The sequence below is a fragment of the Manacus candei genome, unplaced genomic scaffold (genome assembly GCF_025592945.1).
Source record: "Manacus candei isolate 608988 ecotype Guabito, Panama unplaced genomic scaffold, ASM2559294v1 h1tg000014l, whole genome shotgun sequence".
Lineage (NCBI taxonomy): Eukaryota > Metazoa > Chordata > Aves > Passeriformes > Pipridae > Manacus > Manacus candei.
The window spans coordinates 2,288,538-2,314,956 of record NW_026138062.1 but is presented as its reverse complement, the minus strand read 5'-3'; the positions used below and the strand labels follow the sequence as shown (position 1 = coordinate 2,314,956).

The 26,419-nt window shown below is 36.7% G+C and overlaps 1 protein-coding gene across 2 annotated transcripts in view; it reads left to right on the top strand.

Moving 5' to 3' along the window:
• PCCA (propionyl-CoA carboxylase subunit alpha) overlaps nucleotides 1-26,419 on the top strand; it is a 278,565-nt gene that overhangs the window by 39,293 nt on the left and 212,853 nt on the right. For both annotated transcript variants that reach the window (XM_051780610.1, XM_051780611.1), the window contains exons 5-6: nucleotides 3,734-3,847; nucleotides 5,351-5,404. In XM_051780610.1, the coding sequence (XP_051636570.1) occupies nucleotides 3,734-3,847; nucleotides 5,351-5,404 (168 nt within the window). The remainder of the gene's footprint in view (nucleotides 1-3,733; nucleotides 3,848-5,350; nucleotides 5,405-26,419) is intronic.

Sequence of the window (26,419 nt, the reverse complement as noted above, 5' to 3'; positions counted from 1 at the left end):
TTTTTAATTGCTCCTTAGGTTTGATCAGCTCTAAATGCATCAGTAAGAGTTGACCTATAATATAAATTCTGAAGCAGTACAAAAGAATTAGGGGGGAAATGCAGCTTGCAACTCAGTATAACTGTCTCTGCTGAGTGAATATCAACTTGTATTGAGATCTGGGGATGTGTAGGCTGACCCACCCTGAAAAACTGGGACACTTGGGAATCCCAGACATTTACCTCCTTGGAGATGGAGGAGAAGGGGAGTGAGTGTGTGTGTGTATGTGTTAATTAGGCATTTACACTGAAGTACATTACATCTGTCACATGATAAGCCTCAGAAACTGCTGAAGTATATAAAATCTGTGGAAACTAGGCAGGTGGTATTAAGCACTCTGTTAGGAAATGCATGTAGATGTATTTTTCTTTGTTGGCTCTCAAAGTCAGCCTTTCCTTTTTGGAATTAGTAAATGAGAATCACTGTGAAACAAATTGGGAAGAAAAACAGTTTTGTCATGAACCAGGTTCACATGAAGGTAACAAACTCTGGTGTTGCTGAATAATTATCGTACTAGGGATCTTTAAATTATCTTGGTGTCTTTGTTTATATATTCATATGCACTAAAACTAAGTGGTTAGATTGCATATGCATTGCATATGAATGTGGTTTAGTTCCTTGCCTTAAAATAATTTTTAATACATTCTATATCCATACTGAGAAAACTTTTCTATGTTTCAGTGTTGAGAGGCATGCATATTTAATATGCATTGTAAATAATATAGATTTCAACTAGTGATCTGCAGCAGCTGAGTGACTCCTGAAGAAGGTTACCTTGATTCTGCTGTGTGAAACAGAACATCTCTAGGAGACCTACGTATATTTTAGGTATAAAGTTATTAATTTTGATATCTTGAAATCAGGATTATTTGATATACAGTTTTAATTACAGGGATAACTCAATAAATTAAGAGTATGGCTAGGCAAGAGAGCATGTTGCTGTCAAATGAATATATGTGCCACTCTCCAGGTAAAGGAGAGCTAACATAAGCTAGGTAATTTGGGTACTTACAAGCTCTGGTTCCATGCAGCCCTACTAAATTGGGTTATCTCCTACAAAGCAGACATTGACTATTTTTGTGGTGCTTATATACCAAACTTTGGGTTATGGACATATTTGTCTTCGGGGGTGTGGTGGCAAGCCCTGGCACCAACCTTGGTTTATAAATCCTCCTGAAATAGTGAAATATGATGTAGAAGGATCTCCGAAACAAATTGCTGTTCCTGTTATTACCTCTTACTGCACTCTGAACCCTGAGAGCTGCTGCAGCCTGGAGCAGTGTTTGGAACCAGTCCAAGCCAGAAATGACTGGCTAGTCAGCCCTGATAGACTCCTTGCTTTACTTACCTATTTGCTGGAAAGGTAGTGAAGAAACACGAAGCTGTTCCTGTGTAAAGATCTGGCAGGATTTGCTGATTGAGGTGCCTTGCCATGAAGGCGGCTCCTGGACCTAAACTAGCTCTGGAACCAGTGGCCATTTCTGTGCAGTTTGCTTCTGGATTAATAAGCCTGTTGGACTTGAGCTAGTTCTTGTGGTCAGGAAAACTTATGCAGTAAAATAGTTGTAGTACTTAAAATTGTTTCCACTTGACTTTGTACCTTAATCCAAAAATAGTTACATGACGTAATAGTATTCATTCTGATGTTCTTCAATGGCTGCTCTTTGTACTAGTAGGACTGTGTTGATGTCTCAGTGTGTGGGCGTGGAGTTTCTCTCTTAATACCTAAAAGCAGCTAACTATGTTAAGTTAGTTCTTGTCTGTAAGGAAGCTTTTGGTTTTGTAAAACATACATGCTTAATTAAGCTTAATCTTGAATGACTTTGTTTAGACATTTAAACCACATTGGAATTCAAAACAACTTAAAGCATATAAATTGATCATGAATATAAAGGTATCCAGGGGCCATGCTGTTTCTTGAACTTAGTGCTGTAAGAAGGATGACAGGCTAGTCTTGATAGCATTTGGTCAAAATAGATTGCTGACTTGGTTGCGGAGGTGTACTTAGGAGAAAACGTTAAAATCCTGCTGCGGGATTGTCTGTGCTAGTTCTTAGGATTTTTTGTTTTGGTTTTGCTCTGTTTATAGTGCGAGGCTAATGCTGTAGTGGTAAAACAAAACCGTTGTGACTTTACAGAAGCAATAATTCAAATGTGAAATGTGTGGCAATTCCAGGACATTATGTGAACTCTCATATACTTGAGTATATAGCAAATCCAGAAGCTATTTAAGACATGCCTCCAGAAGGAAACTTTGGATTAGGTGGCAAGTTAATGTTCCTTTCTGGGATTAACTTTTGCAAAATTCAGAAAAAGTCACTAAAACAGAAGAAAAAATGCTTAATAAGGACTCTTGTCCTTTTGATACATGTTTATTATATTTACCTGACTACATACTTCTCATTGTGTTGTTCAAAATACTGTCTGACTATTGCTTGTCGGTGTTTCTAGATAATTTTTTTTCTGGCCTTACTTTTTCTGAATGAGCCAATAGTGTATGCAGGCTACTTTACTTCTTACTAGTTTGTCATACTTGACAGCCTTCGTACTACTTGCAAATTAAATTCCTTTTCACAAAGAATTAAATTTCATGTTTATAGACCAAAAATATTTTGTTTCTCATATGTTAATACTCATCTTCTAAAAGAACACCCTTTTTAGACAATGTATTTTCAGTTTCAAATGCTGAAGATGATATCAAATAGTTCATAAAATAGCTTTTAAAATTGGTAAACATTGGAAATGTCAAATTGTCATTCCACACAAGTCTTACTGACATAGCTAATAATCTTACACAGTTTAGGCAATGGCATGCTTTCTTAAATACACACTGAAAGGGAGCTTACAAAAAGCAGAATGAGATAAAACTGGTTGTTTGGTTTCTTGGTTGTGTGTATTTTACTACAAAGAAAGTATTCTGAACTCTGAAAGCATGTTAAAGAGCAATCTAATTAAACTTTCATAACTTTTCTTAAAGTTAAGTGTGCATGTAAGTTGTACGTAGATTTTTAACTTCAAATCTAGCTATTTTATTTTTCCTGGTAAAATGTTGGAAATGTTTGTCCCTTTTGTATTTAACTAAAAGTATTTGGCAAATACATATAAATAAGTATACAATGAATTAGGAATCAAACATGAGCCTGCTTAAATAATTCTCAAGATTTTCTGGTTCGTGTGTAGCGATATTGAACTCTTTAGTCATAGGCTTTAATTTGTGCATGGTGCTGACCTGATGCTGTGCAGGGACACTCATTGCATCCCTTCATTCAATTCACTCTAATTATCCCCAACTTCCTGGGGAGCCTGCTTAGAACTGGTCATGAATGTTTGTTATTAAGTATTAAGATATTAGACTACCCTGGTTACATGTAACAAAGTAGTTTTTGTCTGAATTTACATATAGATGATCAGTATAGGAAGCTAAAATTATATTTCTCATGATTTTATTTAATCAAATTAAAAATAATATATTGAAATAATAAAACATTTTGACAGTGACTTAAGCTCAGAGTTAAATGAAATGAGATTTATTGTGCAAGTACTTGTGTGTCAGTGTTGGTAATTTCAGTGTGCATTTTAGAGTGGTTATGGTATGTAAATTATCTTTGAAACAATCAGATTTGTGTGCATGTAACTGGGTGATGGTAATTATTTTTGCTGGGAGCATCTGTTAATGCAGAATATTGCCTCTTCAGGTTCATGTGAAAATGGCGGATGAGTCTGTCTGTGTTGGCCCAGCTCCCACCAGCAAAAGCTACCTCAACATGGATGCCATCATGGAAGTCATTAGGAAAACCAGGGCCCAAGCTGTGAGTCTGAATGAGTCTATCTGCTGCAGCTGTTTCATATATAGAAAGCAGAAAAGCCAGAGTTTGTATTTTTTTTTTTTTTAAAGGTGTTGGGGGGGGAAGTGATTGAATATGCTATTCCAGTTAGTTCATGTCACATGAGTTAAATGTGTCTGAAATCGCTACTGGAAATCAAAGGCTTTGTAGCATCTGGCAGCACTGGTCGCTGATCCTGCAGGTGGCTGCTGGATTCAGCTTTCACACCAGGGAGCAGCTTCAGTTCATTTCCAAATTTGCTGGGGGAAAAAAAAAATCCCAATTAGTTTTAAGCGCTAACCCTTTATATGCCATAATGGCTTTTTTGAATGTTTTACAAAGTGTGTCCAGAAAGGCTTTTGCCTAAACTTAGTTTGAATTACTTTCTATGTTATATAAATGTTATTTGAAGGATGGTAAGGTAAATAGTGCATCCTGTAATTGGTTTTGGTTCAGAATGTTTATAAAATGCACATGAGCTTGTGTGTAAATGTGGGCTAGTCTGCCTTTCTTCTTCCAAATTGGCCAGAGATTCAAAGCTTAGCAGGAATCAGTTGGAAAAACTAATATGTAGTTGTGTTCACATGCCTAATGTTCTTTGTTCTGTCAGCAAAATAAATGTATTATTCAGAGCTACTCTACACAGAGCGTTTATTAAAATAAAATTTGTGTATATATGAACAACACTAATTACCCTGGAACAGTTTGATCAGCATTGTAACTTCTTTCAAAGATGATGTTTTGGTATGGTGCTTTCAGGGGCCAAAAACTTTCCTATAAAGAAAAAAATATTATCTTCCCTTTGAGTTTCTGAATCTGGAACTCTGAATCTGGAACTGAATATTGACTCTTTTTAAAACAGGGGAATAAAAGGGCTTATACTTTATCTATCAGAGAATTAGATCGAGAACCTTACGTGAATCGTGAGAAGTAAAATGAAAATTTTTCCCACGCGCATCTCAAGTAATTACACTGGGTCTATGTTGGGACGCACGTAGCAAACCAGGATGCTTGATTTAGACAGCTGAAGACCCTGTACTGTGCTCTCCAGCAAGGGTCACTAGAGGTTGGAGTGACCTCCTATTACTGTGGACCTATGCACCACTGTTGTGGTCAGTGCTGGAAATATTTTGGGATTAGGAGTACTTTGTGGTGGTTATTGAGAAGAGCATGGATGAGCATACATGTGGAAATCTTCAATGGAGCTAAAAATTTAGACAGGAAGCAGATCACCAGAGTTCATTGCTCTTCAAACAGCCCCTTTCTCCCTAGTTAAGTAAGGAATGTTTGCTTCAGAAATGCTAGCTCAACAGCTTGACTTAGGATAGATAAATCAGTGTGTTAAGACAGTTTCTTTAAGGTATTCGACCTATTTAAATGCTTAGTGATCTACTTCACCTTCCCCAGTATCTGAAAAGGTGCTGACAAGTTTGGTGTCTGGTTTCAGAACTCAATCAGCTTGAATTTTTTTTTTTGTTGTCTTCCAAGGTACACCCAGGATATGGATTTCTTTCAGAAAATAAGGAATTTGCTAGACGTTTGGTAAGTTATTTCTATTTGCTTAGCTGTGACTGCTGCACTAGGTGGCATATATTCACTCTGAGGTATCTGAGGAATCGAGATAACTTAGAGCAGATCTAAAAGATACCATAAGATAGGAGATTTCAGTATGCTTTCTGTGCATGTGGACTTCTTGCACTTTGAGGGTGTAATTGCAGCCTGTGTTTTCTTTTGGGAAAAGAGGAGATGCCTGTTTGTAAGAACCTTATCCAGGATGTAAGAACCTTTTGGCATTTTCACTTATGCCTGTACTGTTTATGAGGCTGCTCTGCAAAACTGGGTCACTGAAATCATCTAGGTTAAAAGTATGTGGTTTTAAGTGATCATTTTGGTGATTCATAGCACAGCTGGTGAACAGCTGTATCAGCAGCCCTGAGAAGGTGCTGAACTGCACTTCAGGATGGGAATAGAAAGCTGTTTAAAAACTGACTTCTCTGCTGGTGGTATTTTATCGTGGAGCTGCATTCTCTGAAAGGGCCAAAGAGCCAAGAGGGTGCTGTTTTCACTTCATGTCTGAATTTATAAAAATTACTGTTAAAAACCTTTTCAGTCGGGTTTTTGTATATCACAGACTGATATATGGCCTTTTTACTGATTTGATTTTTTTCCCAAAAACTTTCATGCAGCTGCTTATACATTTGAGCATTGCTAGGAGAAAGTTACATGCACAATGTTTGAACAAAGTCCTGAGTGGATACTGTATGTGTAGTCACTGCAGATCTTGTGTTATTATCTACTGGTTTTGCTCAGAATAAGGACAAGCACATATTACATTGAAGTTTACAGTAAAAAACCATTGCATTACCAACTTTGTTATAGAGTAAATGAAGCATATAGCTGAAGAAACATCTTGTTTTACAGGCAGCAAGATAAATTTGTTTCTGGTTTTGAGAACGATTTACACCTTTTTGATTCAGGGTAAAAAACTTAGATGAAGAATGTGATTCTAAAGTGATAGCTCTTTCACCTTCAGCATTTGTGGAACAGGTCTTGTTTCCACATATCTTCTTTAACCATGTCTCTTTTGGCTTGAGTTCTATCTGTAATACAGATTATTTGGTGTTAGAGAACACCACCTGCTTATTAAGGAGACTACTGGAGAATGAAATCCAAAAATTCTCATACTTCATAGTTGCTGGCATTTTTTTTTTAAAGCCCCTAGATAAAAACAAGTGCAGACTCTATATGATGCTGAATAATCCTGCCAGGTGCTGGTAGTGTTGAAGTTGAAAGGAATTCTAAACACTTGGTGTTTGCCAGGATTTACCGAATCTGGGGTAATCTCTTACATGTTATTTTCATGCAGTTTAGCAGCTTTCTTTTATCACTGTTCTACTTCACGTACCAGAAGCTCTTCTACAGGGAAGATTCCTGGCTTAATTTATAGCAAACTCTGTTCTTACTGGATTAGACCAGCGGGATAACTGGCTTTAGTTGGCAGTTCCTGCTTTTTAATAACAAAATAGTTAATGAAACAGAAGTGCTTGCATATGCTATTTTGCGTTTTATTTTACTGCCAAACTTTGAAATTTGGTAGTTATTACTCTGAACTGGGCGCATATCCTAATAGTGTGGTTGTTATTTGGTGATGTGACAGTCTGGAACACTTTTTTTGGGCAGAATTAAGAAGAAATGGAGGAAGTACAAACATTCCTGTGGATCCCCTGCCCCTTTCTATTTCTCATCTTTTCACTCGGAATCTAGGAACAGTTTCTGAACAATTTCCTGAAATAATGTGGTGACTAGAAACATGTTTGAGTTTGGGTTGGTGCTACAGTCTCAAAATAGCTTTAATTATGTTTCAGAAACCTGGTGTGTTCAGTTCTCTAAAAATATACTAAAACAAGGTAATGCTACTTTGCTTTCTGAAATGCACTATTTAAAGTCTCAATTAAGACATAATCATGCTTCCCTTGTTGTCAGTAGCTCTAGAAGATCAAACCCCTAGTGAGAACTGGTGAAGTGATCTGTCTTTTTATCACTCAGGCTGCTTATATTTTTTTCAAGACACCCTGATTAATATAGTTAGGAAGAAAACTTGCTTGCTGTTTCTTTATTAAAGAAGTAACAAATGTTTTTAAGCTGTTGTAAAATTGAAGATGTTTTAATTCTGTTTTCTTTTTCCCTCTCTCTTTCTTTGTGCATATACTATTTTGTTCTTTTGTACTGAAAGTACAACACTACTGAAAGTAGTGTTGGGACTTGTGAAACCTGGGCTTGTTTCCTGGTGTGCACCTGTACTTTTAAACCAAACTACTTAAATGCAGAAACCAGGAAATACAGTAAACTTTCTAAACTTGCCAATTTATGTGTAAGAGCAGTAATGAGCTCAAAGCAAAGCTTTGTCTTCAATTAACACATAGAGGGTCAGTTCACATGTAATCCCACTTGTGTGATTTGAACAAAAGCGTGTCTTTATGTTCATTATTATCTGAATGATTTGTGGAATAGCATACAACTTTAGGCAGTACTTTTGAAGAATTTGGATGGATACATTTGGAGTATTGAAAATTACTGGGTTTTATTTTTTTTCTTTATCAAAAAAAGCAATCAGTAGATGAATATCTGACATGTTGTTCATTGCGATCCAATAAAAATGTTGGTGCATTCAGTTCCCTCTTCATGTGTATCTATTTTGGTTGCTATCGATGGCTGACAGAAAAGAGATCTGTGGCATTTATATTGAGTAAGACTGTCAAAGATTTCATAAATATTAAGATAAATTTCTTAAAGATTGGTATTTGAACATGGAATCTTGTGATGAACTTACATAATGCTGATAACACTATTATGTAGAATGCCAAAACATGGATTTGTGCAAATGTTTCTTAGAATCAGTGCATAGGTTGGTACTTGTAGTTTATGCATGCGAATGTATTTTCATGTAAGTGATTTCTGTCCTTTAAGGGATAATTGCATAATATTCAATATTGTCATAAAGGTAAAGGTGAAGCTAAAATCTCTTGCCATGCTGAAAAAAAAGAGCCAGTATCTTTTGCCAGATGCTATGCAGAGCTGCAAGATCAATTTGCTCCTTTGTGCTTTAGAAGAATTTGCTAGTGATCTCTATATCTAAGTTAGCTTACTTATTGTTTCCTGTTATAAAATGAATGGAGACCCTTTCTGAGAAGCTCTGTCACCTCTGTTGTCTTCAGCAGGCCTTTGGAATTTGGGAAGGAGAAAGGCCTTGAGACTAAGATGAGCCTTTTGGTTGGCCTGTAGTTGAAAGATACAGTTTTCTTAAATTGCCATGTTTCTTTTCTTGCTTGCAGATGTCCAGGGCAGCTGTTTTGGTAGGGGATGGGAGTGCTGAGTCAGGTCTCTTCACCTATTGAATAGTTTGGGGTTGGCCCATGGTCACAGTGACTCTTATTTCCTTTTTTTCTTTTTTTTTAATCTGGGTGAGGAAGAATATGGGGGAGATAAGAGTGAGAGAAAAGAAGTGTGTAACTGTGTTACACAGTCATTATTTCAGAGTCAGTGTTGCTTCTTATGGTCTAGCTGATGTTAGCAGCAAGTAGTTGAGGTTATTTATGTTCGTGCTTCCTTGTAATGATTACAAACACGAACCATGATCCACGGTGACTCCGTGTGTCAGTTGGTCACAATGGGATCAGTTTTCTTTTTAATTAAATGGAAAACACAAATGAACTTCACTTTCCCAACTGCCATGAAAGTCTCTTGGGAAGCTACTGTTCAAAACAAAACAAACAAAAAATCAGCTAAATAATTCCTTTGCAAAGTCTGTGAAAAATACCAGTTTTCAAGATCATAAATCTTCAGAGTATTTTAGTGTCTTGGACACATGTATATGATAGAGTTCCTGCTTTTGTAAAAGGTGATGTGGTGTATTTTCTCTGAGAAAACGATTTAATATGTGCATAGAACAATCTCAAAATGATAAGAATTAAAGCTACAAATGCGACCTTTATCTGGAATATTCTTTTTTGAATGCAGCCTTGACAATATTCTGATGCTCTGTTTCTTGACAAAAAAATAACCAGCTACTACCCCCAAAATCTGCTCCTTGCAATAGAAGCCATAAACATGGTGGGACAAAAGGATTCAATTTTGGAATAAGATATGAACCTTCTTGGCATTCTGAATGATACCTGGTTTTATATGTCTTTTGTACCCTTTTAGCAACTACTGTTTGGTGTGACTAAGGGGACAACAAAGCAGGCAGTACTGTTTCTCTTTACCTTTGAAGCTAGATTAACATTCTTGGTGGAATTAAAAATCCCAACAATGTATTGTCTGAAATAAATGGTCAGACAATGTATATGGAAGTGGTTGATCACATGTTTGTAAATGGCTGCTAAGTTTGAGAAGGAAAAGGTAAACCAAATAGCAACTCTTCATCTTCTGTAAGGGTACATGTGTCTGACCTGTGAAGAGCTTTGTGCAAGTGGATCTACAACATATGCACATCTAATTATGGGGGTCTCAGGATCATTTCTTTACAATTGTTGTGCATGGCTGTTATTTGTGACCAAATTGTGAAGTTCCCTTATCACTTAAGAGTAAGCCTTTATTTTTAACTTGTATTTTTTAAAGCTGCCTATTTTCTTAAGTTGGCTTGGGTTGAAAGCTTTAACATGTGCAACTGTCCTTAGAAAAAATGCAAACACAAACCCTCTCGATTTAAATAGCAATGTCCAGTAACTTGAGGCTGTTGGTGGATGAACTGTGGGCTCGTATGACTTCTGGAATAATTTAATGCTGTGCATGTGATTAGAGAAGATATTAGAGATATTTTTGCCTATCTGGACTATTGTAAGTCATTTAATATTTCCCATGAGATGCCTTTCAACAGCAGCACTTTGGCTTGACACACTTATTAGGGTGTGTGGTTCTGCAAATGAATGGATTTATGGACTTCTAATTTGTAAAAATTCTTTTTCTTGACATGCAGTGTTACTGCAATAGCACTTATTTCCAGGTTTACAGAATCCTTCGTGTTTCTTCTGAAATCCTTTGTTCTGTCCTCTTTTTTCCCCACTGTTGCTGTGTCTGGTTGTGAGAAGAAAAACTTATTGCTCTCTTTCCTCAATTGCAATTCTGTTAACAACCGTATATGCTTGTGTTTTTTCCTCATTGCAATAACAGAAGGCTTGACAGTGTAATGCTATGTAATTCTTTTTTTATATAGGTAGTACTTTGAGGTTGGAAGGGACCTCTGGAGGTCATCTGGTCCAACACCTCTGCTCAAGCAGGGATGCTCAGAGCTGGTTGCCAGGGCCATGTCTTGAAGGCTTTTGACTGTCTCCTAGGATGGAGACTTCACAACCTCCCTGGGCAACTGTATTTGGCCACCTTCAGTCAAAAAAGTGTTTCCAGATGTTCAGAGGGAACCTCCTGTGTTTCAGCTTTTGCCTGTTGCCTCTGATTCTGTCACTGGACACCACTAAGCAGAGCCTGGTTCTGTCCTGTTTGCACTCTTCCTTCAGGTATTTGTATTCAGCTACACTGAGCTCCCTGTGAACCTTCTTCAGACTGAACAGTCCCAACTCTCTCAGCCTTTCCTCATAGGAGAGTTGCTCAAACAAAAAAAAAATATATCTATGAACGCATATGAACATAAGCACTACTTAATAGTAATGTACCTGGTTTGTCAGATTTTGTCAGCAAAAGGCTTTAGTGAGTGCAACAGGAATGATGACCCCTAGGTAAGAGTAGGAATTTAATAGGTTGCTTGCAGCCACCTAATCATGCTTAGTGTTTCATTTTGCAAATCTTCTAAGGAATTCTCTGGAACTTTAAGACTTCCCACCCATTATTATGAGTGTATCTACCTTTTCACTTTTATTTTATTTGTAGATTTGCATACAAATAAGCTTTGTATTTTCCCAGCATACTTCATTCATTTGTATTTCAGTCTGAATGACAGTGATCAATACCATTGGTAAAGTACTGTGTTGATTGAACAGTTCCTGCTGGAGTTGTTATGCATGTGTTTATGGAGAAAGTCATTAAAATACTTAGCAGTTGGAATGTTTTCAGCAATGAAGTTTTCAGCAATATAAAAGTTGATTTCCTAAAGGTAGGTGATGTGACTTGTTGAGAACCTAGTATGTGCTTCTGACTTGCTCCCTGAAGGCCAACTCATGTGTTCAGCTCCTGAAGATTAGGTTACTAAGCGTGTGGTCAGATTGCTGTTCTGATTGTGACCATGCTGCCTGAAGAGATTACTGCTCCCAGTGGCTTGTTATTGTCTGTCCCCATGAGCAGTTATTGCCCTCCTTGGATATGCTGGAATGACAGTGACATGTAGTTACTTTGTAAACCTGTTAAAATTATCTTTGTTTAAACACATCACATATCTCTTGCTCCCAACTCCTACCCTATTAAAGTCTTTAAGCTAGTACAGCTGATTATAGCAGAGTGAAGTTAGGTTTCTGCCTGACTTGGAATGGAGGTAAACTCAAAGGGATGCTATCTTGGGATTAGGGTTATAGGGGTATGAGGGGAAAAAAAAGGCAACTGACATTGATACACTTTTAACTTATTCATAGCTGAATTAGTATTTGACAGAAACCTTACTGAAAGGGATTTAGGTACTTAATTTAGGCTGATTTAGGTACCTAATTTACGTTTTGAAAAGTCAGTTCTTAATACTATCTGTTCATGATGTATCATTATCAGAAATGTTATTTAATAGGAGCATTTAAAGAACTTAATTAAACAGACATTCTTTAAATAATTTCTTTCATACCCCAAAATACAAAGGGGGTTCACAGAATGATTTTCACCAAACATTGTCTTTCCCCCTTCTCCAGTATGTAAATTTACAGTAACTTCTTGAAACACTGCTAGCCTGAATTATTGAAAGCTTTGAAACTTGGAGTGACAGTATATTTGGTAGGGCTTTTATTGCACATATGCTGTGGAGGCAAAGGTGGTGTTTTCTGTGACCCTGCAGGCCATTGCTGTTTGGAGAAGATTATTTTCAGGGTCTTCAACTCCCTGTGCGTATAATAGGAAGGGAAAAGTTGCTACAAGTTGAGTTCCTAGCTTTGGGGCTTATTGGTAGATAATCCTGTTTTATTTGATCAGCTAAGATTTGACACTATTAATTGTGTAAAGTTGGCAATTTATGTATGTTGTCATGTGTGTGATTTTTTTTTTTTTTACTGATCTCTTGAAAAGTTTAATGAAACTTAAATTAAAAATAAAGCTGTTATCAGTGTGCACACATTTGTCCATCATTCTGATTTTTACATGAGAACTCTGTAGGAAGCATACACCTGCTGAACAGTGTCTTACTGTTTAGAGGTGGGTTCTTAAATTGATACTAAATTATGGCTTTCAGTACACACAGGGTTAAGTGAAAAGGTTGCAGTAATATCTAGTGAGCTTTTTTTCTTTAATGTGCTCATTAGCAGTGGCAAGTGCAGGTTTTAGCACATGTCAGTAATTTACATTTCATTGCTGAGTGGCTGCCCTTGTTCAAGAGTTGTTTTTAAGCCTGATGAATATACTTGTGTTGAGAATAAACTGAGTAGAAGAATTGAAAGCCAAATACCCTGCCAGGCTTTTCAATGGGTGCTGAAGTTTCTAGTGGGTCACTGATTAGTAATGCATGGAGCAGCAGAAGAATGCAAAGATGATGTCTAGAAAGGTTACTTCAGGTAGGTTTTTACCATCAAACCCCTCTTTCTTTGTAACTATCTTTACAGCCATTTTCCTCAAAATTTCTCTTAGCGGTCTTCTCTTAATATGGGAATGTGGTACATTAGATGGACATCCCAACTAGGTTACTTAGAGGTAATACTTGTGCAATGAGTCCTAGAAAGAAATGATATTATGGGTTGTGCAGTTTACTGCTATCAGATTGTGATGATAGGAGTCTCAAGGATATTTGCTCTCATACTTTTTTCTTTCCTCTGTCTCATCTGATACTGGCTTGAAGATGTGTGTCATTCTCTGCAGTAATAGCAAATATACGTGTGTTGGGATGCAATAGCATTGCAGTTGGCAATTGAGATGCAAGACAAAGGTTGCTAGCTTTTTGGGGGAAAATTGATGCTTTCATGTAGCAGCAGCTTAGTTTGGTAACAAAACCATATGATTAACTAAATGTATTCTTGCTATTTTCCAAGCTGCTCTATTTTCAGAGCACTATGTGGAAACTTATACTGTGAAATTATACTTTCCTTTGTAGAGAGGCCTGCATATATTATCTGTCCGAAAGGATAGGTATTGCTGAATTTACATATGTACCCAGACAACTGAGCATTTTTATTCCAGATGCCTGTTAGGATCATACTGACATGTTCTTCAGAGCTCTTGCAAAAGAGTGCTGGTGCTTACTCTCTCCCACTCTCTCTGAGGTATTGTGAACGCTGTTTATATTCAAGCTACTTATTATACAGTTTGGGGATGGGGAATGCATTAAACATTTAGAATGGGGGAGAAACCAGCAAAAGATATTCCAGAACATTCTTGTGAATAAAACCCACCAGTTCGTTGTGTAAGAATTTGTGAACCCTTTTATTAGCTTATCTGAACATTAGGTGCATATATTTAAATGAGAATGTTTGCAGAAAGTAGAGCCATTTGAATATTTTTCGCATGCTTGAAATATTTTCATAGCTGCCTTGGTCAGATTTGGAATTCCTGTTGTTAATTTGCAAAATAGTTACTATTTGGGTTGTCTGGGAAGGCCGATGCCTTTAGCAGGGTGCTAACACCTAAAAGGTATCTGATGTGGTAATTCAGAACCTTGGTTGACACAGTGACTAGACAACAGCTACTATTTTATGAGTTAACAAGTAGCAAAGTATAGATATTGCTGGAGAGACATTTTTGGTTATGAGCCAAGACAGTTTTCATGGCTTGTTATAAAAAAACATGAGGAAAATTATGCTTTTTTTTTAATGAATAAACTTGTGTCAGATGTTTTGCCTCATGGTCAGGACGCTTCCATGTTCTTTACTCTCTCAGAAATCTGGAAGTACTTGTGTGGAAAAGAGTCATGGAGACTAGCAAAGAGGTTACCTGAGTAGAGCTTTTACAAAAGTAGGGAGAACATTTTACCCTGCACACTTAGAATGGTTTTAGTTTTTCTTTTTCAGTAGTAACTGTTGTAAGATATTTGCAGATTTCTGTCTTAGAGTTGGATTATGGTTCTGATTGGATCAAATAGGAGAGGGGGTGAAGAGTGCTTTCAATTAAGATTCCCCCTTGCAGGTTTATGGAGGGGCAGGCTTCTGGGATAGTAGGGCTTAGTCTCTGCCAAATAGGTCCTCTAACTCGGACCTACTGCTGCCTGACTGAAAGAAGTGCTTCTTGATGGCTAACAAAAATACCATGGCTGTTGTATGTGCCACCACCCTAGTCATTTAGGTAAGATTAGGTTGTACTCTAAGGCATTGTCTACTGTATGTATTTGTGTTCAGAGTTGTGCAGCTATTAAAGGCAGGTGAACTGCTTGCTTTCTAGTTCTTATGACTTCTGGTGCTTTGATCCTTTCCTTGATTAAGGAAGAGCTGTGGCTTGTAGCTTCCTGTATGTGATTTGGTAGGAATGGTTTATAGCTGTGCATGCTAGGACAAAGCTGTTGCTCCGCTAAAGGTAGCTCTGAGCAGATAAATGATTCTTTGGAATGGGATCTGATCTCAAAATACCCGTTGTTCCTACCAGTTGGTTGGTTTGGTGTTTTTGGGGAGGAAGTTGTTTGTTCTCTTAGTTTAAATTTTGAATTGGCTTTCTATGGAGCAAGAGGCAGATTCTTGTCAACCAAATTGGTGTAGTCCATAACCACATTTGTCTTCAAGGAGACTTTTGGTAGAAGGCGTCTATGAATTCAACACCCATGCAGCCCATACTGCAGTGTTCAAAGGATACTTTTCAAGTTGGTAATTTGAAGTAATAGGTATTGCAACGTATGTGGTACTTCAGGCATTAATTTTTGTATCCCAATCCTTGATTAAAAATTTTTAGTCTTTGGAGGACAATAAGTGTACGTGAGTTTCTGTGTATTTTAGGAAGCCAGAGAATAATATATGTAAGGGATATTGCAATTTCTTATTTTCAGTGTATACTTTTATTCTACTTGCAGAAAGAACATGTTGTTTTAAAGTGGTACCAAACTGAAACACTTGAATTCTGTAAGACTGTTACTTTTATTGATGGGTTCTGTTTTAATACTGTTGTTAAATAATTCCTGTAGTAACCATATTATAGAGCTGTGACTTCTTTCGGTAAATGAAGTAGGCTACCCAAATACTGTGTGTGCTGTTGCATATACAGAAGCTGAAAATGCATTACATCTATATATGGAGAACATGCCTCTTAGCACAAAAGGGCTGCTCAGGAATCCAGTGTGTAAATTTGCTTTTCAAAGGCAGGCAGCAGGTGTGCTGCAGAGTGGTGCTTCCACCTATCCCACCCAGAGAAGTGCAATTTAATTTGCTCTGGCTGGAATTCAGAAAGAATTTCCCTACCCAGACTTTTGAGCAAGGCATCTTGCTAGCAAGCTGTGCCCAATCTTATGGTATTAAATTCAAAACTAACATGCTAGAAATAACATCAGGCTTCTTAAAAACAGGTTAGTCAAAAGATAAAAAAATGCCCAAATGAAGACTGCTCCCATTTGGGTCTTTGGTGTGTGTGTGTAGGCATTGACGCAGTTTAGTGTTACATAGTTGCTTGGTTGTTTTCCTGGGACTTTTGCTTTACTTGGAGGCTGAATTTCTTTGTGTTCATTCTTCAGTGTTTGGCTTCAGAACAGTATTCAAATCTAGCACTGGGCACATGTATGTTTAATTTATCTGGGAAACTTTGTCTATTTCTGTCATATTTGTGAATTGTATACATGTTAATGCATTTATTCTCAAAACATCTTGTTGCTCTTGAGCTGAACCTGAGAGGATCATGTCCTGCTACTTCCTTGCACGATCTCCTTTTTTTTTTTTTTCGTTTCTTGCTTCTTTGTTTAAGAATGTCTTGGCTTTTCATCTAGAAGGTACAGGAAACTCAGAAGATAAGTGGCCTTATTTTCAGTTATTTCCAGTTGCAAGAAACAATTCCAGATAGTCTGATGTCTAGTGGGTGGAGTGTGCTCTGATTGTAATGAGTTTTCGTGGTACCTGACAGCTAGACTCTCCCTAGAAGGTTGTGCAAACTGAGATTTTCAGTGGCTTATAAACTGAAATATAGGTAACTTTTTAATTGGAATAATAAAGGCATTATTTATGGTATATCATGCTTAGCATGATACAGTATGGTTTTGATTCTGATTTCAGAGTTGTTAATTGAAGTCCTCCAGCTTCTGTATGAAACTCCTTTTCACCTCATTATAAATAACAATTTAAACAGTATTACAGTTGTTCTTTCTCTTAATTTTTTCACTGAAAGTTTAGCTTTTTGCAGATGCTGAGAGAAATTCTTGTGAAAGAAATGGTTAGAGTGGAAGACTTGAGTCCAATGAGATTCAGAATTTGACAAAAGTATATTCAATTAGCAGAATTTCCAAAGAGTGAATAAAGGGCAGAACTTTAAAAGTTCTGCTGTCATATAGACTGGCTCTACCTCCCAACTATACTTTATAGGATAATGTATATATTATATTAAAAAATGTCTGTATAATAAGAAATTAATGGTTTATCTGCAACATTTTTGTTTCAGATGTTATGTTAGGTTGTGTAGTAGATTATAGTTGTATTTTTTTTACAGCAACTTTTTTTTTTTTAATTATTTGGTTACTTTCAACTATACAAAAGACTTCTCCAGTCATTTCAGTGCTTGATAACTTCAGGGTTCACTGCCCCTGTACATTTTTCAAATTATTAGTTTCCTAATGCATACAGCTTTAATTTACCCCCTACTGGTATCCTTAAATGGGTTTTCAAGAATTTTGAAAGTGGGCTACTATAGTTGTATTTCAGTGTTGGTCCTGACTGACATAGAATTTCTTAAGTAGCCTGCACAATTAAAGGGATGGGAGGTTCAAGCAACCCCTATGGCAAGAAGCTAAAGATTCTCTTAAATAAATTTATATTTGGTTTCCTAGAGTGTTTTTGCTTTACTTTTTTCTAGTAATTTGCCTGTTGCTTTTGCAAGTGCTTTTCCTCTCCAATGTAACTTTAATGTGTTAAATTCAGTATCTGTTCTTCTAACATAAAATACTTAATGTTGAAACATTTACTGTGTTTAAAAAATAGCAACTACAAATCTGATACACTGCATACCTCACAGCACCAAAATATCCGTAAGGCATGGCTTAAAGAACTGAGCACACATATTGTATCCATGGAAGGGTGTATTACTGTGTATTTGCATATTATGTTCTGAATATAATTCAGGCTGTTGTTTTAGCTCCAAGAGCGAGAAAACTACAGAATTACTTTGCTTTGAATTTACAGTTTGAATTTTCCATTACAACCTAAAATTGAAGAAGTAATGATAAAATATCTCCAGTATGAGCATACATGAGCTGAAATCTATATGACTTTGAATCATTTAGTATTCTACCACATTTTCTGTGGAAAAAGTGCTGTTCGTGAGGACTTCAACATCACGCATTCTTCTTGTAGTTAACCTGAAGTGTTGTCTTTCCCTCTCCCCCTTGAGTCTATTTTCTGGTAGTTTTTTTTCCCTGGTTTCTGACTACAATATGATCTAGGAAAAGTACACAAATCCATTCTCATATTTGATGTTCCACAGAACTGGAGACTAGGAAGCTTGTGACCAAAGTTTAAAACCAGATAAAGAGCAACAGAAGAATAGGGGGGAAAAAAAACCCCCACCAACCCAATCCTCCCCCCAAATTCTTGTCTGTAAGTTATAATTCCAGTCCAGCTAATTTTTGTGAAGTCTACATTATCATTCAGTGCAGGAATGGTTTCCTACTGAATGTGTGACTCCATGAACAAAATATTTACATTGCCAGGTATTCTCAACGTCATGATAGTACCATATGCAGTCATTGCAACTGCACTGGAAAAATAGTGAAAGAAAACAGCCTTAGGAAATGAAAAAATGTTATCCCCTTTTAAGGAGTTTCTAGTGTAGAATGTTTTTATTTTACTCTGCTAGAGTGAAATAAACTCTGATGATTGGATTCCATTCTAGGAATGACAAACCTTCCTAATATATTTGGACTGAAAAGCTACTGCAGGGATAAGTTAGAGGAGTTGAAATGGAAATAGAACCTGGCTAATAAAAAAACCTAATCATTAAGTTTCAGCACAAATGAATAAAAGTTTGTAGCCTGTGTTTCTTTGATAGTTGAATGCCAGTGATAAAATGAGTGATGTAGAGTAATTAATGTTACTAGCAACAGTTTAACTTCTGATTACTTACTCTCCTTTTTGAGTATAAGATTCATGGTGTGGTCTTGTATTTCTGTAAGTCAGATAGCTGGAGTTTGGCCTTTGTTACTGTCTTGTAACAAAGTTACAAGCCTGAAGTTTCTCCTTCACATTGGAAAGTATTCTGAGGATTGCTATAGATATCACTTTAATGTAGTAACTTTACGTTAATTATGCCAAAACTGAGATTGCTCAGCATACTGTACTGTTGCAAAGTACAAAAAACTGAACCTCAGCCTCAGTCTTGAAATTATCACAAAGTTCTCGGCTTATGACTTCAAGATCAGTTTTTGAGCAGATTTTTTGTTCGTTTGTTTGTTTTTTTATTTTTTTTTTTTAAGAGTGGAAAACAACTGAGGTGCTTTGGTGAGCAGGAAAGGAAATGCTATTAGACATCAAGCAGTTGGCACGTCTTGCTGCTTTTTTGAATTGTGCATTTTAAAGGAGTTTAGCATTCAGCTATATCATCTGCATTGTAAGAGCCTATATTGGAGGCACTCCCCTAAAAAAAGAATCCAGTGTGATCTTCCAGGGAGTTTTGAAGCTGCTCAAATACATCATGGTAATTTAAAAAACTTGTCTGAGCTGTTTAATGTACTATAGCTTTCCATTACTAAGACAGGTAGCATTTACGAGATAATAGTGCTTATGTACAGTAGTTGAGCCTTAATTCTTCATGCCTTCTTTAAAAATTAAACTGGCTGTAAGACAATATGTGTGGAGATCTATATACTCCTTTATGGATTACAAAGGCATATCATTATATGTACAAATGGTATATGTGTTCAGACCAAGAGAAGAACATTTAATATATTAAGCATTGACAAATTAATTTTTCTTCAGAGGTTAAAATCATGGGTTCCAAATCTGTTGTGGAATTGGAGCTCCATATGACTAAGTAAAACAGAAACTGTCTTTTCACCAGTGTACTCAGTGTGTTTTTAAAAGGTGTGGTAAATAGACCAATGAGAGGATCAGTATAAGACAGCAGAAGTGTAAAATACCTTTATAATATATATGCACATAAAGTAGTTGAGAGATAATACATTGGAAGGAGAGCTTGAGATTATAGGGCGAATGTAGTTTTAGTTTTGTGAACAGGAAGAACTCTTGTATGAACCATTTATACATCTGCAGTGAAGAGATTTGCTCTTAGCACAAGGGTTGCTGTGTGTTTTCTGATCTAATGTTGAAGAAAAAATAGCAGTGAAGATGTAGTCCTGGAGGTGAAGAAAGTTTGCTTGTAAGAGCAAAGATTGTAACAACTTCAATCACAGTTTTGACTGTTTAACACTTAAATGACACTCCATTTTTTAAGTGTAATGCTGAATATTGCAACGTATAGTAAATTGAATTACCTTACAATATCAGTCATGTCTGTGGTTGACTTCATCTGTATTAGGGCAGAATCCAAAGAACCTATTTATGCTCACCAAATCCCTGTTGTGCTCGATGTCATATGCACGTGTATAGTGAAAATCTGGTTTATGCCTTTTTCCCCTTCTTCCAATTCTGTTACCATCTGAAGAAAAATAAAAAGGAGTAAGCTAAAAAATAAATGGGAAAGAAAAGCCTGAGGCTCTAAATGGGAAACCTTAATCCCTGCAACCACAAAAAAGTCTCAATCCCCACCAGTCTTTTGAAAATAGAGAAATAAAAGCAGTCCTTGTGACTGGGTAAAGCAGTATTTAAAGATATAGGCATTTGTCTCTGCTCTTTTCAGTTACCCGTCAAACTTCTGCACTGGGAAGAGTCTCATGTCCTCCATTAATAGCAACTTTTTAGCATAAACCTTGTTTAAAATGTGACCAACAAAGGCCAAGAATTTTCTAACCTTACATATTTATGGTACAATATAAGCTTGAGACTATTTAATGTAACTTTTGTTTTTATAAAGGATAAACTCTTTATTAATTCATAAAAATTAGGATTAGGGGCCTGGTATCTGAACTGTAGTCCTTAAATTAGAGGACATAGTTGCCTGGAAAAGAGTGACAGTGTTGGTCTTGGTTTCTATAGTTTTGGAACTTCCCCTTCTTATACATAATATTTTTGAATTCTTTTGAAATGTATATATATTCAGAGTGGAAAACATTATTTATTCCAGACATGAGTTAATGAGTTCCTTATTTTAACATTTCTTTTCTGTATTGAAAATCTTGGGAGCCAGGATCTTTGTTTCTTCTTCCAAAAGAAAGTCTGTCTTAAGCACCAGTTCTAGTTCATAAGCCATTTTCTGTATGGGAGTATCTTCTGTCAGAGCAGCTAATTTTTTTTGTATAGCTAGTATCTCCAGCTCTCTTGTTAGTACTCATTTAGTTGTTTTATTTTTGAATTTCTAAGTTGTTGGAGAGATGATGAGCATCGATTTTATTTTATTTTTTTTTTTTTAATACACAGAGACTAATAAATATACTCTTCAGATTGTGTTTTTGTTCAAAAATATTTACAGATTAAAATTTTGGCATAGGGAAGGAATAAATTTAATTTTTCTCTGCAAAGTTAATGAAATCTTTTATTATGATAGTGTAGAGAGATCATTGCAACACCATATTTAAAATAAACAAGTATTTCTCACTGGAAGTGGCGGTTCTTATTTGTTCTGAAACTTTGCCAAGCCAATTCTTTACATTCATGGTTTCATGCTTACTTTGCATCCATTTGAGATTTTTCTGTATGTTACATTTGTGATGATTTAGGTAGTGCCCGAAGGATAAGGCCTGGGGAAGGAGTTCTACTGATGCAGAACTGGTTTTCAGCAATAGCTCTGAAGTTTGTCAAAATTTCTAATTTGGAGCAGGTCCTTTCCACATTTTCCCTGATTAAAGGCATCCTTGTTTGGGAATTGGGAAAGATCATTCTTTTTAACAAGTGATTAACAGGCAGTGTTAATCATTCTAGAAGTTTCAATGATGGGACCAATTACTTTTTAGGAGGATGATCTAGACCTTGCATGGTAAATTCTTATTCTGTTCTAGCCTTTCCTCCTCCTGGAACTCCAGACTGTATGTTTCTAGTCCTGCTGTAGCTCCTGCTGCTCATGGTACTCGGGTTGCTCTGCAAAGCAAAGAGCGGGAGCCATAATATCCTCTTTCTTCTTGTGGACATTTTTACAAAGGTGCAGTTTCACATCTCCATAAACTAAAATTTTCCTGCTGTTGCAAGGAGGTTTTGGCCTTGATCATGTTCCTGCCATCTCCCTTATGCTGGATCTAACATTTATTGAGTCATCTAGAGCAAACTTATAAGTAATCCAGAAAGAGAAGTTGGCAAAATGCAATGAACTAGGTGTGAAAATTGACTGGAAGTCAGAACCCCACTTTTTTGTGGCAGAATGTCACTAGATGGACTTTGTTGACATGGTGCAGCACTTCTGGCTATTGACAATTAAATTTCCTATTTGTTCCCTCTTAGGCTGAGCCCATCAGAACAAGCCTCTTGCTGCTACCTGTTGTACTGTTAGCAGGTAACGACAAGGATAATGAAGGGACTTCATTAAAATGTAATGTAAAATCAGGCTCTAGAGTTGCTCTGGCATGCTGCATTCATTCCCTGTGTGCATTTGTGCTGTGATGCAGTTGAGATCTCTCCTTGTCTCTTTGCCTTTCTTCCTCAGTTCAGGAGGTAAAATTTAACCTTTTGTATATACTTATGGATGCTTTTTTTACTGATAGTATCTTGGAGTATATTCTGCCTTTAAGGATTTTTTGCTGTAGCTTTGAGGAACATCTAGGTGCACATCCTTATCAGCATTCAATTCACAAGTGAAAATCCAGATTGCTAGGAATTTTAAGGTAATTCTAGCCCAGTGGATAAACTGGAGATTGGATTTCTAAAACTTGTTCCATTTCACCATTTTCATATAACTTAGCTGAAATACTAAAGTAGAAAAAGTTTTCCAGGGTACCGTGATCTTATTTGCTATCTTATGCAGCTATGAGACATCAGTTTGTGTTAAAATGAAATATATATATATATATATATATACACACAGATAAAAATTGATAGTTCTCTAGTCTCTGCTTATCCAAGTTTCATTCCCCTCTTGCCATCCCCATTTCTGTGGGGACCTTTGGAAAGAAAGAAATATCAACTTTTCAGAAAGATTGTCATTCTGTAGGCTAATTTCCTCTACAGCCTAAAATTTTGAAATTTAGACTCTGCAACTGTTTAAGCCTGCTTAATTTCAAGTACATGCTTATTTACAGGATCCAGATTTGTTTGTCTAATTACTTTAATAGCATGAGTGAAGCCAGACTGTCCAACTCTCAGACCCATCTGTTGGAAAGGGGGGGGTGAGGAACTTGATTGTGACTGTTCCAAAAAGCCTGTTCTACCCTTAGCCATCAGATGAAATTTATCTTTCAGATTCAGAATTGGTGGTATTCAGGAATACATGGCAGATACTTTTGTAACACATTATCCTGAGCTCTGAATAGTTGAGGTCCGTGGGGAGCAGGGCCACAAGGGGATCTCATGGGTTGCTTGATTTTAAGTGCCTGTAAATTCTCTGGTACTACATATCGATACATATTATTGACTTGTTTTATTTATGACACTGAGATACTGAGAGGTTGTTATCCCAAAGTTGTAGCATTATGAATGATGTAATTCTGCCTGTCCATCACATTTTGTTCTTTAGATTTAAATGTGCCCAATTCCGCTGTTATTTCCTCACCCTAGCCAAGAAGTGTAATGTATGCATACTTTGAAAATAGTTTGAAACTTCTGTATTATTTAGTGATGTTTATGGTCACACATTGTTTTTGCTTTTACACTGAAGGCAAAGAATCCGCATTTTTGGTTCAAGGGCCAAATCTGCATTTTTGGTTCATGCAAGAATATGTGCAAATAAGAACAGGGCTTGGTGAAAAATCCAAATTTGTATATATAAGTCCTATTACTTAAAGATAATAAAATCAGGAATAATTTTTTAAAGTTTGGCTACAAAAGCACATGAGCCTCTTTTCTTAACTTTATTTGAACATCCCCATTTAAGAGGATAACATAATCACACATATCTCTGTTCATAATATTGAATGTAAACTTCATGTAAGTAGAGCAAAAATGGAAATCAGAGGGAGAACTATGTACATTGACTGTTAAAACATACAGAAAAAAAATCAGAATTTTCTTAGAATGCTTTCCAAAGGAAAAAAAAAGGAATTTTTCATTTACTTAAGTGCAGTGGGCAGCTATAAGAGGTAGTTATCTTTCTTTACAGGGTAATTAGTCTGTTTTTCTCCAAGAAACTGTGTGTAAGACTTGAATAAGAACATCTTCTGTTACTAGTACTACTACAGGCATCCTTTTACAAATAAGTAGTGTAGGAGATGAGAGAGTAGTGCTTAACAGAATTCTGTGAAATGGTATCTTTTGCTGTGACTGTGTTGTCTGATGTTATTATCCCATATGTACAGTAGAGCTTGCTCAACTGATGAGAGGGTATCATAGAAGTACTGCTTTACCATCTTCCCTCCCTCAGACTTTAGCTGCTTCTCCCAAGTGCTTCCATTCCAGTGCCGGTGTAGGGAGTTCCCTCTTGCCCCTGCTTGCACCTCCAGTTGTGTCTTCCTAGCACTGTTCTGTATCCTATGGTGACCTAATGCAGTTGAATGGGCTTGCATTTCAGAGATGGGAACCTTTTGGATTTTTTTTTTAACAATTATTTCATTGATCTAATGGGTATCACTTGTCTGCAAAGCTAAGGGAACAGCATACTTGAGTACAGATGTAGGAATAAGTGGCCAGAGAGACCAGCGGTTACAAGAGAAGAAAGATCAGTATTGCAAGGCGCTGCTTTCTCTGCAAGAAATGAATGTTGTGAGATTCAGTAGGAAGATCCATATCCATTTATCTCAGACAACCTACAAGAGTCTTGTCTTGCTTTTTAACAAGGATTGTGCCAGGTTCCTCTCTACTGTTGGTTGCTGTAACACTTCTCCTCTGACCAGAGACTATAACCTTCCTGATATTCTCCTCTCGGCTCTATAGAGTAAATGAATTTGGAAGGAAACTCTGGAGACCTAGTTCTCCTCTCTTGAAGCAGCATCAACTGAAACAGGTTGCTTAGGGCCATATCCGGTTGAGTTTGGAATATCTCTAAGGATGGAGACTCCACAGCCTCTCTGAGCTACCCATTCCTATGTCTGACCACCTTCATCCAGTAACTCTTGCCTTTCTAGATTGCAGCTACCACATGTGCCAGTCATCTGATCAACCACTGCCTTCATGTAACTCCCAGTTCTTGCCTGCTGGTGACTGCCACAGGATCTCTAGCCACAAGCGTAGTTTTCAGTCATCCTGCTTATACCTTTTCTGCATGCTTTCCCTTCTGTACCCTCTTTTATATGTCTGGTGATGGTATATTTGTTGACAAGTTGTCACAATTGCCATTGTCCCTTCTAGGAACTGTCCTTCACAATCCTCTAAGCACTCCTTGCCCTTTTAGCTATTCTTAAGTCATATGGTTCCCAAACTGATGGCTGCACAGATGCTGCTTGGGCTGTGAGAGGCAGGAGGAATTGGATCCTGGGATGGGGGTATTTTCTTTGAGTCACTACTTTGTGGCAGGTTTTTTTTTTTTTTTTAGTAACTCCAGGGTCAGTATATCTTGGCTTTGGTAGAAGGCAATGTGTTGGTTCAGTGAATTAAACCTGATTTGGTGTGGTGGTGGTGAACAAACAAAACCACAAGCAGTTGTGTGCAATGCATGTTTTTGTTGCTGATTTACTTACTGCTTCTTTAGCTCTTAACTGATGTTTATTAATATAACTTACCGTGAGATTTATTTTTTCATAAATATGCCTGTCTATAATATAATGTTGGTTTTTGACTGTCAGAAATTAAATCTAATGCTGTTTAATGACTCTCTTCTTGTGGGGAAAATAACTCCAGTTTACTAATGAGATGCAGATGCTTCCAGTTTTCTGAAGTGAACTTGATGGTCTGCTCTGTGTCTTTGAGTGTAGTTTCTGGCATCTTCGTAAACTCTCTGAAGGTCTTTGAAACAGTCTTTATCAAATGTTTGATGATGACTACATCTGCTGAAGAAATAACACTTGTCTAGATATCAGCAATTGCAACTATTTGTCAGGAAGTAAATTAGTAGCCTTCTTGTGAGGACAGAGAGGATTTTAAAGTACACAAGCCAGCTAAGAGAAGGGCACTGTAGGTCAGTAGAATGGAATTATCCATGTTAGAATTTAGTCAGGGCAGTGGGCTTTTAACACTCTTGTTTTTATCAAGAGTGTTGCTTATTCAATGTCTTTGTTTTCTACAATGTTTGAGAAGTGACACTTTTTCAATGTATTTATTAGTGGTTATTATGAATGCGATTCTAGGGTCACTTATCTTCCTGGTTGTGATTATGCTTAAATCCTCAGTAAATTCAGGGTGGTGAGAGCTTGAACAGTCATCATGAGTTTTATTTTGGTTTCTGAATATACAGTATAAATATAATCATGGTCACCTAACTTGGAAAGCATTGTAGAATGTCTGGAAAAATACTGAACAGTTTTTTTTCAACATGCAGGCATATAATTAATATCCTTTGACTGCAAACTCAGTGTAACATCTCAATAACACAGTGCTAATTTTTCATTACTTGTTGACTTCTAAATGTATTTTCATGTTTGGTTGGTTTGTTTTTTTTCTGTCCTTCCCTTGAAAAACACAAGCT